We start from the raw sequence: 15,848 nt of genomic DNA on the forward strand, positions 1-15,848 counted from the left end.
TATTATATTTTACTATATATTTGTTATATATACATATTAATGTTAAAATTTATGGTTTTTTATGATGTTGATCACAGTTGATAGTTGTATTTATATTCAGATGCATGGCCTGGAGTCAGGAAGACTCAACTTCCTGAGTTCAAATTTGGCCTCAGATCCTGACTAGCTGGGTAACCTTGGGCAAGTTACTTAACTCTGTTGGCCTCGGTTTCCTCATCTGTAAAATGAGCTAGAGAAGGAAATGGCAAACTGCTCCAGTATATTTGCCAAGAAAACCCCAAATGTGGTCATGGAGCACCGACTGAATCAACTGAAAAACAACAACAAAGACATCAATAGTTAACTCATGTGGGAATCTTTTAAGCCCAGTTTCTATAGAGAGAATAAACCAGAACTTAGGGAAACCATCTACTTGACTTAGAGCTGTTGTATACTTTTTGTGTCCTTGATTTAATGCTCTTCATTCATATTCCCATTTTGCAGGTATATATTCTGGACAGATTGGTACCGTCCTGCTAAAATTATGAGAGCCTGGAGTGATGGATCACATGCAATGCCAATTGTGAACACCACTCTTGGATGGCCAAATGGTTTGGCCCTAGATTGGAGGTAAGTTATTGAGTTTCAGATGAAGAGTGCTGTGTGTGGGGTTGTGGAGGTGATATTAAGTCATGAGCCTTGAAGGGAATGATTGGTAGAATTACTAAGATGAATAGACAAAGCTACTTAAAAACTCAAAAATAATAAATATCATCTCAACTATGGTATGTCTACACCTAAATTTATATGTATATATATGTATATATACATATATATGTGTTACTGAAAGCTGGGGAAGATGTTAGTTAGTCATTCCATCAGCTAGCATTTATTAAGTACCTACTATGTTCAGGGCAGTTTGGCGGCACAATGGAGAGGGTTCTGGGTCTGAAATCAGGGAGATTAATTTTCCTGACTTCAAATCTGGCTTCAGACACGTATTAGCTCTGTGACCTTGGGTGAGTCACTTAACCCTGCTTGCCTTAGTTCTTCATTTGTAAAATGAGCTAGAGAAGGAAATGGCAAACCATTTCAGTAACTTTGCCAAAAAAACCTCAAATGGGGTCATGAAGAATTGGACATGCCTGAAATGACTGAACAACAACAACAAAAAATGTTCCCGGTTCTATATTAAGCTCTAGTCTGATATCTTTGTGGAAGATGTCTTGAACTATGTTTTGAAGGAGAATGGGAACATGACTGGTGGGAAATAGATGGGAGAAAATACACTTAGCTTAACACAAAGTCATATTCACAGGTAGGAGAGGGGGAGAGAGAGAAAGAGAGAGAGATAAAGAGGGAGAGAGAAAGAAAGAGAGAGATAGATAGAGATAGAGAGAGAAAGAGAGAGAGAGAGATAGATAGATAGATAGATAGATAGATAGATAGAGAGAGAGAGAGAGAGAGAGAGAGAGAGAGAGAGAGAGAGAGAGAGATGGTTAGAATATAGTGGCAATTCATCTGATAAAGGTACAGTTGGATGAATGGACAGTGCCATATGGCAACCAAAAAAGAGGAGATCTTTGCTTAAATTGAGGAGGAAATAGTGTCAAGGACAAGGCGAGGGGCAGTTTTGCTATATTTTGCTCGGGTGAGGCTATATGTACAGAATTGTGTTCACTTCTGAGTGTCATATTTTAAGGACATTGATAAGTTGGGGAGTTACCACAGAAGGGCAATCATCTTAGGTATGAGAACTGAAATCATGCCATTTGAAGATCAATTGAAGGAACTGAGGGGTATTGAATTTGTAAAGGAAAAGACTTTGACTCAGACTGGGGGACATGACAGCTATCGTTATGTATTTAAAGACTAAGAAGGGTCTTATTGCCCCCAACGAGAGAACCAAATTTCAGAGGGGAACATTTTGTCTTGATATAAAAAATTCTAATGATTGGAGCTATCCAAATATAGATGCTTGACTCTAGAGATAGTAGAATATTTCTCAATAGTTGTCTTCAAGCAAAGATTGAATAATCATTTTGGAGAGATGTTATAGAGGAGATTCTTAGTCAGACAGGGGTTGGAATAAATGGTTTCTGAGGTCCCTTATAATTAGGACCTTCTCTGATTCTGGGATTCTTTGGGTAGTAATATAGCAATCAGCTCATATTTGTGAAGCTTCTCCTAAGTTTAATTGTCATGCAAGGTATTGGGTGATGTAAAAAAGTCGATGATATGTGAGTTGCCTTTAAGGAAAGAAATTTAGTTTGAGAACTAAGACACATGAGAAGATAAGAAGAAAGACAAGGCAATAGATGGGAAATAGTACAGGATTCCAGAGGGAGGAGAAAACCTTTGGGAAAAATGCATTTGATATTTTTATTATGTTTACTATTGTTATTACTTGGCCCTCCGATTTGTTAGAAGTTAGATTATAAAGCAATAAGAAATTTAAAGCAACTTTAAAAAGAAAATAGATGGAAAATTAGTTAATGGAAATATTATTATTCTTAGGTAAGTATTATACATAATAATATCAATAAAATTTTTTTGTACTCTCTACTTGATGGCCAGTGAATATGGAGCTGGGCTTGAAGCCTAGAGGTGAAGATTTGATCCCACCTTTGGCATTTGATAGTTAGGTAATCATGGGCAAATTGCTTAATATCTCTGAATCTTAGTCTCATTATCTCTAAAATGAGGATGATAATAACAACGTTAATATGAATAATTGCTAGCATTTATATGATATCTACTAATTGCTATCTATTTTATAAGCAACACCATGCTAAATGCTTTACAAATATTATCTCATCTGATCCTCACAACATTATGAGGTAGGTAGTATTATCATCCCCATTTTACAGTTTAGGAAGCTGAGGTGACTTGCCAAAAGTCACATAACTAGTAGGTAACTGAGACCCATGATATTTTCCAGGCAGTTACCCCACAGAGTTATTGTGGCTCTGAAGTTAGACAACATTCATAAAGTTCTTTGTAGACCTTATGGATATGTGGATAGAGTGCAGTACAATCATAAGACATGAATTCAAATTCTGACCCAAAGTCCCTAGCTGTGTGACCTTGGACAAGTCTCTTAATCTCTATTAACCTCAATTTTCTTGTATAAAAAATTGGTATAATAATAATATCTCCTGTGTTGCTATGATTTGACCTGTGTTAAAGCATTTTGCAAACCTTAAAGCACTATGTAAACATTAGTGATCTCTCCTTATTACTATGATTTAATAGACTGATAATTTTATTGTTATTATTTTAGTGCTTTACGGCTGTACTGGGTAGATGCCTTTTTTGATAAAATTGAGCACAGCTCATTTGATGGCCTGGATCGACGGACTCTTGAGCGCATTAGCCAGATGACTCACCCTTTTGGTCTTACCATCTTTGAAAGTGAGTTTGAAACATTGAAACATCTCATCTTCTGTGACTTTTTTTCTCCAAATGTACACAGAGTATTTTGTTAGGATCTTTTTTTTAAAATTATAGTAATTCATATGTTGTTGTACCTTCTCTGTCAGAATGGAAGCTTCTTGAAGACAGGGATAGTGCTTTTTTCATCTTTTTATATGGCGTGCTTAGCCCAATTCCTTACACATGGTGCACTCATTTGTTGAATGAGTGACTGAAGAAAGAAGAAAGATGAGAAATCTAATTGTGCTAACACTTTTCTGGCATCTCCCAGTCCTTAGTTGTTGGCTAGGAGTCTGGCCAGAATCTCTATGGAAAATCATTCCTCTGTATATGGGAGTATATATTGAACAATCATGGCACTCTTAAGTCCAAAGGTGAAGAATGGAATACTATACTATTGAGGAGGGACCTGACTCAGGCCAGGCTCAGGGTTGAGGCACTCACAGGTTATTCAATAGTTAATGAAGATACATTATTTAGCTAAAATAGAGAAAAGACATTTTCAACAAGGATTCTCCAACACTTAGTGGGAAATGGAGTGTCCATAGTTTATTTTAGATAATGCTTGGAATCCTCTAGGTTTTTCCCACCTATGAGATTCCCTAAAATTGAATGGGTTCTCAGTTCCCTGCCACTGTATTTTCTTAGGGTTGATATCCCACCCTTTTCCCCTAATACAAACCACCATCCAAATTAGGGTATCTGTGATTGAGCTTCATCCAGTCTATCTAGAACCTGCTTAGAACTGGCAGGGGCCCCTCCAGGGATGCTTCTAAACCACTCTACCCAGGGCTGCATTGCACTTGGTTGCTGCTTTTGGAAGATAAAAACTACTCTTTGAGACTTTGTTAGAGAGCTCTTAAGTTCTCAGGGATTCTCTTTGGTGACTTTTTCTTTTTTTTTTTTAAACATTCTTACCCCTAGTTATTGTTTTTGTTTTTACTGTGACTAATTGTTTCTCTCTAAAAGTGTTGAATGAATTTTAGTAGGACGATTTGTTCAAATTATCTGACTTAATGTGTCTATTGTGGCAGGTACAGGAAAGTGATCCCAACATAGACACAATTTTTACAGTGTAGCCCTGACATGAGTTCAGTAAATACTTTCACTATTTTTTGTTGGTTATTCTAATTTGTTTTATCCTACCCCAAAACATAATTGAGAACCATGGAGCAACAGGAAACAGTAACAGAAGTGCCAATCAACCTATTTCTTCTCATTCTTTTGAGAGAAAACTTGAATTTGCAAGTTGTTTTTCTGGGGCCTGGAGAATAGTAGGTGACTATGGAAGAGGACAAACTGAATTGCCTTATTCAAGATGCAAAACTGCAACCTTAGGCTTATCAACATTTTTTTTAAAAAATAAGTATAAAACCAAAGGACATTTCCTTTAGAAAGAACTGCTAGTAATATAATGGTTTTTCCAATAATAGTCCTATATGGTTATTAGCATTCAACAGTATGAAAGATGTATATCTATGCATAAGTTAGAATTGGAAGCATCATGGTATAGCTCCTTATATTTTTCAGGCGACACAGTATAGTGGAAAGAATTATATCAAGAAGCATTTATTAAGTATCTATTATGGGCTGTGTACCATTTTAGTCACTGGGGATCCAGAGAAAGGCAAAAAAAATAGCACCTCTTCTCAAGGACTTCACAATCAAACAAGGGAGATAACATGTAAACAAATATATAAAACAAACTATATACAGGGTAAGCCTTTTCATTTCTTAGTTCCTAATTTTCAACAAGTTTGTGGCTGCCCATATGGCTTGAAGCTCAGTTCCAATCAGCTGTCATGTGTTGAGGATCCATCCAATGAATCCCCCACTTTGCAGGATGGGGCCTATTCTTTTTCCTTTAACAATGGAAGATTAACAATTAATGCTAACAATTAAAAGTCAATAGGTGTGGGATAAAGAGGGGCTGGGCCTTCCTAAAGAAGGTGTTATTTTAGTTGGGATTTAAAAGAAAATCAGGGAACTCAGCAGTGGGAGTGGAAGGGGTCAGATAATATTATTGCTCAGTATCTTGATTTTATTATCTGTGAAATGAGTTAATTTATTTAGATGATTTCTATAAGTTAGGTAAGATATTTTAGATCAGTGACTACTCTTTTCATTTCTCCATTCTATATCATTCTCAAATTTATGAATTACTTGTCTTTCTTATCTTAATAAAGATAAGAATATCATATATTAATAGTGTGTAATAATAAATAATACAAACATAATAAAATATATAAAATAGTAAACAATAATAGGAAAATAAACTTCATCTTTGACAACTGATAATGATGCATAAGGACTATTATTCTATCCATTATAATTATAAAATATTGAATGATATATGTAATGTGATTTTATAGATACTAATGTATAGGAAATGAGGCAGTATCTTTATCAACTTAAAAGTATATTCCACTAATTGTTTTATTGATAAAATTTTTAATTATTACATTATTCATTTGCTGTCCTGTCCTTTAACCTTTTTTAAATAAAAAAATGAATCTGAGAAAAATGTTGAGAATTCTCTTTAGAACATAGAGCATATAGTGCTCTTTCTAATATAGAAGTTACTGGCATTCTTAAATAATTAGGTACTGAATAAATATTTGTTGATTTTGTCATGTAATATTATAAAATTGAATATGCAAACATAAACTTAATAAATAAGTACAAAACACCCTATAATTTCCTTACTAAAATTGGGCAAATATACTTATTTATAATATACAAAATAGTTAATTCTCTAATACAAACCAAATAATTAAAATAATGAAATCAGGGTGGCTTCAGTGGATTGACAGCTGGGCTGAGAAATGATAGGTCCTGGGTTCAAATGTGGCCTCAGACATTTTTTAGTTATGTAACCTGGGAAAGTCACTTAATCCCGCCTGGGATACCTTGGAACCAACATCTAACTGATTCTAAAGCAGAAGTTAAGAGTTAAAAAAATAATGATGCCAACTTTGCAGGCACTTTGGGAAAAGTACTGGCACTGGAATCAGAGGGTGTGGGGGTTCAAATCTCACCCTTGTCACATGCTACTTTCATGACCTTGGCAGTCACTTAATGTCTCTTGACCATATTTTCTTCATCTATAAAATGAAGGGTCAGAAGAAATAGTCTTCAAGGTCCCTTTCTACTCTAAATCTATGACCCTATCTGTGTCAAAGTTTTTATTTAGTTTTTCCTGAAAGAAAAAAAAAAGGATAATTTTGGGGAGGATTATTTTTGGTAAAAAGAAATCTTAGTTCTGTTGGATCTTTTCAGTGATACATAACTGAGTGAGTAAATGGGAATTTTTGATTACAATTACTAACTACATATTTTCCTTTTCAGATTATGCATATTTTACTGACTGGCGACTGGGTGGAATTGTTCGAGTGAGGAAAACTGATGGTGGAGAGATGACTATTATCCGAAGAGGCATTAATAACGTAATGCATGTGAAAACATATGATGCTAATATCCAAACTGGTAAGCAGATTCCCAATCTTTACTAAAGGTATCATAACATTTTCTAATGTAGATTTCATTTATTTAAAAAATAGTTTCTTGATAGCAACACATTTATAATATAATTCCTTACAATCAGAGAGCTAGAGGCAGAAGGGACTTCAGAGGTTATTTAGTCCAAACCCTTCATTTTATACGTAAAGAAAATGAGGACACAGAGAATAAGTGACTTGTACAGGCCCAAAGCTCCATTGATAACTATAAAGCATTCTATTTAAAAATTCAAATGGCAATAAGATAAGTATGAGAGAGGGCATTTGAACCAAGTTCCTTTGACTCCAGGTCCTCTTATTCTTTCTTCTAAGTAGATAATGCACTATTGTTTAGGTTTTTTCCAATTCTTCATGACAACATTTGAGGTTTTCTTGGCAGACACTGGAATGATTTGCCATTTTCCTTTCCAGCTCATTTTCCCTATGAGGGAACTCAGGCAAACAGAGTTAAATGACTTCCATAGGGTGACACAGCTAGTATCTTGAGGCCAGATTTGAACTCAGGAAGATGAGTCTTTCTGGTTCCTGGCTAGTTACTCAGATATGGCACTATTAGAATTTAAATATGAGATCTTACCTTGGGGATTGTGGGGGAACATTTTGAAAAGGGAGTTTAAAAAAAGATCACAAAGTAGAAAATTTATAAGCATTTACTCCCAAAGAGTGGCTTGTTATGGGATAGTTTCTGGGCTTTGATTTATTAAATGTTGTAAATGATATAACCCCTTGTTTTGTTAGATCTTTAACTGAACTCTACAATGAATAAGATTCAGAACATTCTTTTTCAGGCTCCAACTCTTGCAACCGAGCAACAAATCCCAATGGAGATTGCAGCCATTTTTGTTTCCCAGTTCCCAATTATCAGCGAGTTTGTGGTTGCCCATATGGCATGAAGCTCAGCTCTAATCAGCTGACATGTGTTGAGGATCCATCCAATGAGCCACCCACTCTGCAGTGTGGGTCTTATTCCTTTTCCTGTAACAATGGCAGATGTGTACCAAGGTATTATCGCTGTGATGGTGTTGATGACTGCCATGATAACAGTGATGAACAACACTGTGGTACCCTAAGTGAGTATCTGTATGGAAGAGTTAATTACTTGAAATGGACAGATGGAGATAGGTGGATTTACAAAAGGCTGGTGGTATAGTTTTGCTTTAGAAAAGCATTGAAATATTCAGGATCTAAGGAATCTAAAGAATGAAAATACTTTTCTAAATGAAAATGGAGAGACATATGTTAGGTATGAACAGATGAGTACAAACAACAAAACAAGAAATTATGAAGAAATGGTGTAATGGGTGTCATCAAAGAAATTTGTAATTGAAAGAGAATCTAGGTTGGCCATAAGATAAGAATGAATAATAACCGATGGACAACTTACTTACCTCATGAGTACCTTCTGTATTAATAGTTCTCAAAAAAAGATCCCCAAGTTAAGGTTGTCCCTCCACGGAGAACTTATGGGAAGACATCAACAGGAATCAGATATGTTGGATAGGGTTAGATGGGTTGCAATCTGTATCACCAGAGGGAATAAATATTCACAATCTGAGATCACAGATCCATTTGAGTATTTGAGAGTACAATGTACACTTGTGGCTTTAGAGCTAGGAAATTAGGTCAAAAATACTCTTAGAATAGTTCTGAATAGTTTACACTTTAGATTCCTTAAAACCTAGCCTCTTTGGGAGGGCACCAATTCTTAACTAGTATAATACTAAAAAGTTTAAAGGTACAAAAAAAGCTGAGAAAGAGACCTCCAACAATTCAAAAGCTCCCTCTCTCTTTGGGTATTTGGGCCAGCACAGTCTAATTACATCCTGGCAACAGAATCCTCCACAACATTGAACCAAAATAAATTGGTCAGTGCCTTTTAGGACATTAGATGAATGTCCCTGAATAGATCCTTGAACTTGAAGCCTTTGAAAACCTTATTTGGTATGCTTCTTTTACACTTCAAGAGCAGTGCTTTAGGTGTAGAATGTCAGCCTTCAGTCTCCTCACTTTCTTCTTTTCATGCTTTTTCCAATCTGGAAAATCCTAGTCACAGCCCAGTGCCCTGAGCAAAAAGCACCATTGATGACTATAAAGCATTCTATTAAAAATTCAAATGGTAAGAATAATTGAAGTAATTTCAGGATTTGGACAACTAGGCAAGATTATTGGCAAAATAGCCCTTTTTGTGGAGAAGATAAGAAAGTCCTTTGGGGGAGGGGCGGTGAAGTGGACGGAGAAAAATGGTTTTGGACCTGTAGTTTATTGTTGTGAACCTATAGTTTGAAGACACTTTCCATTAATGCAGAGTAGCAGCTTGTATGTAGCCTATAGTTGGTGAGTGTTGCTTGAGGCACTGAAAGAAATATTGCTAAACTAGAGTAAATAGTGAATTAGAAATGTGAATTAGACACATTCTCACCTCTCTTCCTTCTACCTTGGGTATTAGTTCTCCATTCCTTCACCTTCCAAAGAAAATACATAGTTCAGAGAACATGCATATTGTTCCCAATGAGCCTTTCTTAAAGCTTATTGTGAATTTCAGCAGTCAGTACAGATATCATTTAATGGCATTAGCTTAAAGGTTTGTTGCCCGGATCACCTTCCTCTTCCCTAATCCAAGCAGAGGTCCCATTGCAGTCTAAGGAAGGAGCACTGGACCATGCTTTTGTAAGGAAATGAAGTAATTGCAGGGTGGTGAAAATCAGTATCTAAGAGATGCTTCCTTTTCTGATTTAGACAATACCTGTGCTGCCTCAGCATTTACCTGTGCTCATGGGCAGTGCATTCCGGGACGTTGGCGCTGTGATAGGCACAATGACTGTCTGGATGGCAGTGATGAAGAACATTGCCCCACTCTAGGACCCTCTTCCTGCCCAGCAAGCCTGTACACTTGTGACAATAACCAGTGTATCCCGAGGATCTGGCTTTGTGACACAGATAATGACTGTGGGGATGGATCTGATGAAAAAAACTGTAGTAAGTGTTTGGCTTGTTTCTCCTGCATCACCAACTTTGAAGATAGTTTCTAGTCATCTGTGGGCTCACAAAATTGCCTTGACATTTGCAGCATTTGCATCTTAGCTACCCTTATTTGCTAGGATTAGCCCTGCTACCTCTTAGTCATTTCTGCCTCCATTTCTGGGATCCCTTTCAATAGGGTAAGAGTTTATTGGTCTATATTTCAATACATAGAATTCTCCAAAAAAGGTAAATTTCCATGAAAAAAAAAGTCAGAATTGCTTCTTCAATACCAAATATCTGGATGAAGATTGAAAAAAATCAAATAAATATCCAGAGATTTAAAATGAATGTTTATATCAACTAGAGAAAAATCCAGACACTTGCCTTTATTTTTGCTATTCATTTGGATGGATCATTTGAGTCAGGCAGAAAGGAGACAGAATAAAGAAGTATAGATAAATTTCTTTTAGTTTTGTTGACCTGGTTTCTGATTTACGTGTTTTTTCCTTTTAAGCTCCAGATCAATACTGATCCTCATGTCTATACTGAACTGAGATTCAGGAAACCTGAGTCTAGTAATGGTTCTGCCATGATCTAGTTGTTTATCTTAGAAGTTACTTAATCTTCCTGGGTTTCAGTTTCTTTAGTTCTAAAGTAATAATATCTCGACATATATATTGTGTTTATAGATTATAGTGTTTTCCCTACCACAACACTATAGGATAGGTAGTACCTATATTTTTATTTTCAATTTATGTATAAAGAAACTAAGGTTTAAAGAACTAAAGTGATTGCCCAAAGCCACTGAGCAAGTGGGAGAATTAGGATTTGAACTCTCCCATCTTCTGATTTCAAGTCAAGGTTTTTTGTTTGTTATATCATGCTACCATCTCTACTTGATTTGATAGTTAATGGTTCCTTGCAATTCTAAAACTCATAGATGGACAACATTAATGAGTTTGGATTTTTTTTGGGGGGTGGTGGTGGAATGATTTTTCATAAGGCATAGGCCAAATTCAAGTACGTTATATTCAAGTAATTTTCCAATTGTGACTTTTGGCTTTTTAGATTTACCTTCCAACCATAGCCTTTGGAACCATATTTTCCAAAGCTCCCCTCCCCTTGAAGTTCCTTGCTCTGGAGACCCTAAAAAGGTGTCTCTTATTGACAACATTTGAATACCTACATCACTGATATTGCCCCAGATCATAGAACTTGAGCTGGAGGGTATCTTAGAGGTTATCTAATGCCACACTCTCATTTTCAAGGTGAGAAAACTGAAACTTAGGAAGACTCAATGACTTACCTAAAAACACACAAATAATACTAAGTGGCAAAGCTAGAATTTGAATTCAAGTCCTGCTTGAATTAAACAATGGAAAATGTTCAGTTTGTTAATATCTCCTAGCATACTAACCTTGGAGATAGTTCCCAATAAGCAATAGGTTCACAAATTGCCTTGACACTCACAGCATTTGCATCCTTGCTTTCCATATTTGCCAAGGTTACCCTTACTGCCTCCTAGCTATCTTTGCCTCCATCTGCTGGCCTCCTAAGATAAGACTATATTGGGATTGAAAAGTTTAGCTCCCTTTTGATGGTTTACACTGCCTTCCAAACGTAGATGCTTAAAAAAAAGTTTGTTTTGATTGTTATTCTTGTGATAGTTAAAGGAGAAATGAAGCATAATTTAAATTTGTTTTTGGATCATGTCAGATTTTACAGGGACATGTGATCCTGGTCAGTTTCAGTGTCCTGACCATCGCTGCATTGACCCATTCTATGTGTGTGATGGAGATAGGGACTGTGCGGATGGAGCTGATGAAGTCGACTGTAGTAAGTAGTAGCTTTCTCTCAATAGCTGCTTAGCAATTTTTAGTGTTTAGTAATTTCTACCTGAGTTGAACTCTAATACCATGCTCCTTCATCCATAGTATATAACTGCACTGCTTCTGAATTCAAGTGTGCCAGTGGAGACCAATGTATCAGTAATATTTACCACTGTGATGGCGTTTTTGACTGCAATGACCACTCTGATGAGGCTGGCTGTCGTAAGTGCTGCGTACCCAACAATTCCAGATGAAGGAAATATTTTATGATGCTAGCATGGATATTATGGGACTTTTAATAATTCACAATAATTGGAGGGAAGCCTAGGGTAGATCATAAAATACATTAAATGAATCCACACTATAGATTTCAAGTGTGGTATTCACATATCACAACTAAAATGGGACCTACGTGTTGTCATTTAGAGGATCTGATTTAATTGTTAGATCAGAATATAACACCACATTTTGTTTATATCATTAACATACCAAATGTTTACACATGAGGTTCTTCTAAAATGATTTATCCCATCCCTTAAGTAGGTCCAATATTCCTGATATGATTGAATCCATTCCTTTTCCCTCCAAACATGGCCAAAGATTGATATCCATTTGTTCACAAATATCAAATTAGTGAGTCCAAATTAATGAGTTTTTGGAATACTTAAATAAATGTGAATACTTCCTGTGAAATCTCAATAGAAAGACTGAAGATATACATGGAGAATATAAATAACACTGTCCACCTTTTAATGAGCAATATTGGGGTCAACAAGGGTGTGAATGCCAAGACTTGTAATTTCCATAGACTATAATCCTATAGTAATAATTTATTATTTTTCTGTGTATGTATATGTATCTATATTGGGTATGACGGCTGTGCATTTAGGAAACTGTTAATAGAGTAGTCACTTACATAGAACAGGGACATTTTCTTTTACTATAGGAAGAATGGTTTCCTAGATGCCTGATAATCAGTAATTAAATTAATGGGCAAACTAAAAGTTACAGAAAATACCTAAGTACTTGGAAAAATATCTATGGTTTGTTTTAGAAAGCTCAAAATACTCTTGGATGAGAATATGAATTTTTTTCCCCTGCTGCTTTGCAGTAACACTACTCACAATGGAAACTTAATTGCCAATTCACTTTAGAATATCATAGTAATCTGGATTCTCATCTGTGAAAAAGCTTTTATGGATTGCTGGATGCAGTGTGAAAACTGATAACATAATAAGTATTTCCTGTAAATGTTAAGTTGCCTCTACATTTAATGTATTTGAATTTTATTTAAAATGGTTCCTTAGGGAAAATGATTTCATCTCCCCAGTGTAAAAAGAAAATACAAAATTAGATACATATAGTACAGAATAGCTATTAAAAAGCATAATGACAATGATAACTGCTTACATTTATATTAGCTTTTTATGGTACAAATCATTTTCATATATCAATTTTATATCAGTGAAGAAAAAAAGGCAGAAATATTGAGAGATTTTTAGCTCAGAATTCAACTTAAATCTAATTTCCTTATCAAGTCTGTGTTTCACAGTATTTTTAATACAAGAAAAGAAGAGCAGAATCTCAGCTTTTCTTCTTCAGTGTAATCCATTTTACGTTTTTGACATAATCCTAGACAAATGTCAGCTGGCACTTTGCACACTTAAAAAATATGTAAATACACAAACCACTGGGAAGAGTGCTAGGGTTCAATCTTGAATGAGTACATCACATACTTTATCCTTTGATCACAAAATGTCAACTGATAAAAAAAAACCTAAAAACAAAAAAACAAAAAATCAGGGCATGTAAAGTTACTCCATGACCAAGACCATCATTGGAACTGTGAACCACATTCACGAATCTGCTTTTCAAATGCCTCTCTTTTAGCTACCAGGCCTCCAGGAATGTGCCACCAGAATGAGTTTCAATGCCAATCAGATGGCACCTGTATCCCGAACAACTGGGAGTGTGATGGGCATCCGGATTGCATGGATGGTTCTGATGAACATAATGGCTGTCTTCCCATGACCTGTCCTCCGTCTCTTTTCCGCTGTGACAATGGAAACTGCATCTACAGGGCATGGATCTGTGATGGGGACAATGACTGCAGGGATATGAGTGATGAGAGGGACTGTCCCACTCAGCCCTTTCGGTGCCCCAGCTGGCAGTGGCAGTGCCCAGGCCATAGCATCTGTGTGAATCTGAGCGCAGTATGTGATGACATCCCAGACTGCCCCAATGGGGCAGATGAGTCCCCAGTTTGCAGTAAGTTTTCTGACCACACATTACAGGTCATAAAGCCTTCTTGAGCTGCAGGATAATAAACCCCAATGCTGTCACTGTCACTGTCCCTGGGGTGTCTGAAGGGTAGTAGCACTTTAAAGTAAAGCACTTTTTAAATGCCTTTGTGAGTTTAGAAATGTTTGAGGGGGGGTAAAATATAATTTAATTTAAGTAAATCATCACTGAATAATATTTCTCATTAAATTCTTCACACTTTGGTTATGTGTTTTTGTTTCTTTTCATGTTGGTGTCTAGAAAAAGAAGATTAATGGGGCTATTAGACTGTTAAATTAAATTTGGTTCTATCTATAATGTCCTCTTAGGTTTTCTAACTTTAATATTTTCTAATTTCAATCAGAATGCGCCATAAAAACAATGAAGCTCGGGGTTTGTGTTTACTGTGATTGCAAATGCTGTGATTGGCATGTAATCCTAACTACTGTCCTTTCTTTCTTTCCTCTTTAATCAATGTCCACTCTCAGATGAACCCCAGCCAGGTATGATTGTGACATATTTTAGATTTTTATGATTTCATACTGTGTTGTGTTTGTGCAGAAAATGACTTAAATTCTTTATATTAATTTATTCCTTCCCCTATCCTCCTCCCACAATCTAGGTGCATAGAGCACTCTTTTAAAATACATTTTCTAGAAAGCATGCAAATTGAAGACTTCTACTGTCCAGCCTCTATATAGCTTCTCCCCCAGCTATTTTGACCTGAGGGAGAAGAATGATGGTACAATAAATAATTCCTCTGTGTCTTTCCGTTCCTCTCCTAGAACTTTTTCCTCATCCCTTTTTCATACGCCAAGATGCTTGTCAAGCTCTCCTTCTTCCTGCTAGCCCCTTCATCTCCCTTTATTTCTAGATTAGATTGATTGAGTAATCTATATGGGTAAATACCTTAGATTTCTTTGCATGTTTGAATTATTGAGATGAGTGGCTATGGTGTTTCTTCTATGTAAGATCACACTCCCCTATGTTTCTTCCACTGCTGTAAGTAAAAATTGGTAAAGGATGTCTTAAAGCCAAATGATGGTTGGTACCATAAGCAAGGACAAGGCATTGTTTTGCACAGGAGGGGTATTGCACCACAGTGACTGAAAAGAATACGATTTCTGATACTTCTCCCTTTTTAATTTTCTTCCTGCCCTCTAGATCAGGAGAGCTGCACAGACAATAATGCTGGTTGTACTCATGAGTGCATTCAGGGGCCATTTGGGGCTCAGTGTTTGTGCCCATTTGGATACCAGCTCACCAATGACTCTAAAACCTGTGAAGACATCAACGAATGTGAAACTCCAGGTTTTTGCAGCCAGCATTGTTTCAATGAAAGAGGATCTTCCCGATGTTGGTGTGATGAAGGGTATATATTAGAAGGCAATGGGAAGACTTGCAAAGTTGCAGGTGAGAATTGGTTTAAAAAAACAAACAATCTCTGATAACATATGAAGAGAGTTTAATGCCAAATGTCATCGCCAGTTAGGACTGTCTTTATGTGTAGTCAGGCACTCAATTGTGGGAGCTCTGAGACATTCTCCTACCTGAGAAATCTTGTCCTCAAGGAGTTTATATTTCACTGAAATGGCCATGATCTTGTGCTTCTGTTTTGATTAAGAATATGCTTCTGGAACACTTTAAATGGTATTTATTATACTTAAAAAATAAAATGCATGCTATCTATTCATCCTTGTTCAGTTAACAGTTTGAAACATTTTTGAAAAAAAAGAATAAGGAGGTAGTTAGGTGGCTCAGTGGATTGAGAGTCAGGTCCAGAGACAGAAGGGTTCTGCGTTCAAATCTAGATTCAGATTACTTCCTAGCTATGTAACCTTGGGCA

At 36.2% G+C, this 15,848-nt stretch overlaps 1 protein-coding gene across 1 annotated transcript in view; it reads left to right on the plus strand.

Moving 5' to 3' along the window:
* LRP2 (LDL receptor related protein 2) overlaps window positions 1-15,848 on the plus strand; it is a 255,109-nt gene that overhangs the window by 109,166 nt on the left and 130,095 nt on the right. The window contains exons 17-25 of the mRNA XM_044669095.1: window positions 484-609; window positions 3,263-3,393; window positions 6,763-6,900; window positions 7,721-8,002; window positions 9,669-9,908; window positions 11,610-11,729; window positions 11,828-11,944; window positions 13,613-13,990; window positions 15,167-15,415. Of these exons, the coding sequence (XP_044525030.1) occupies window positions 484-609; window positions 3,263-3,393; window positions 6,763-6,900; window positions 7,721-8,002; window positions 9,669-9,908; window positions 11,610-11,729; window positions 11,828-11,944; window positions 13,613-13,990; window positions 15,167-15,415 (1,781 nt within the window). The remainder of the gene's footprint in view (window positions 1-483; window positions 610-3,262; window positions 3,394-6,762; window positions 6,901-7,720; window positions 8,003-9,668; window positions 9,909-11,609; window positions 11,730-11,827; window positions 11,945-13,612; window positions 13,991-15,166; window positions 15,416-15,848) is intronic.

The sequence above is a fragment of the Gracilinanus agilis genome, chromosome 3 (genome assembly GCF_016433145.1).
Source record: "Gracilinanus agilis isolate LMUSP501 chromosome 3, AgileGrace, whole genome shotgun sequence".
Taxonomy (NCBI): domain Eukaryota; kingdom Metazoa; phylum Chordata; class Mammalia; order Didelphimorphia; family Didelphidae; genus Gracilinanus; species Gracilinanus agilis.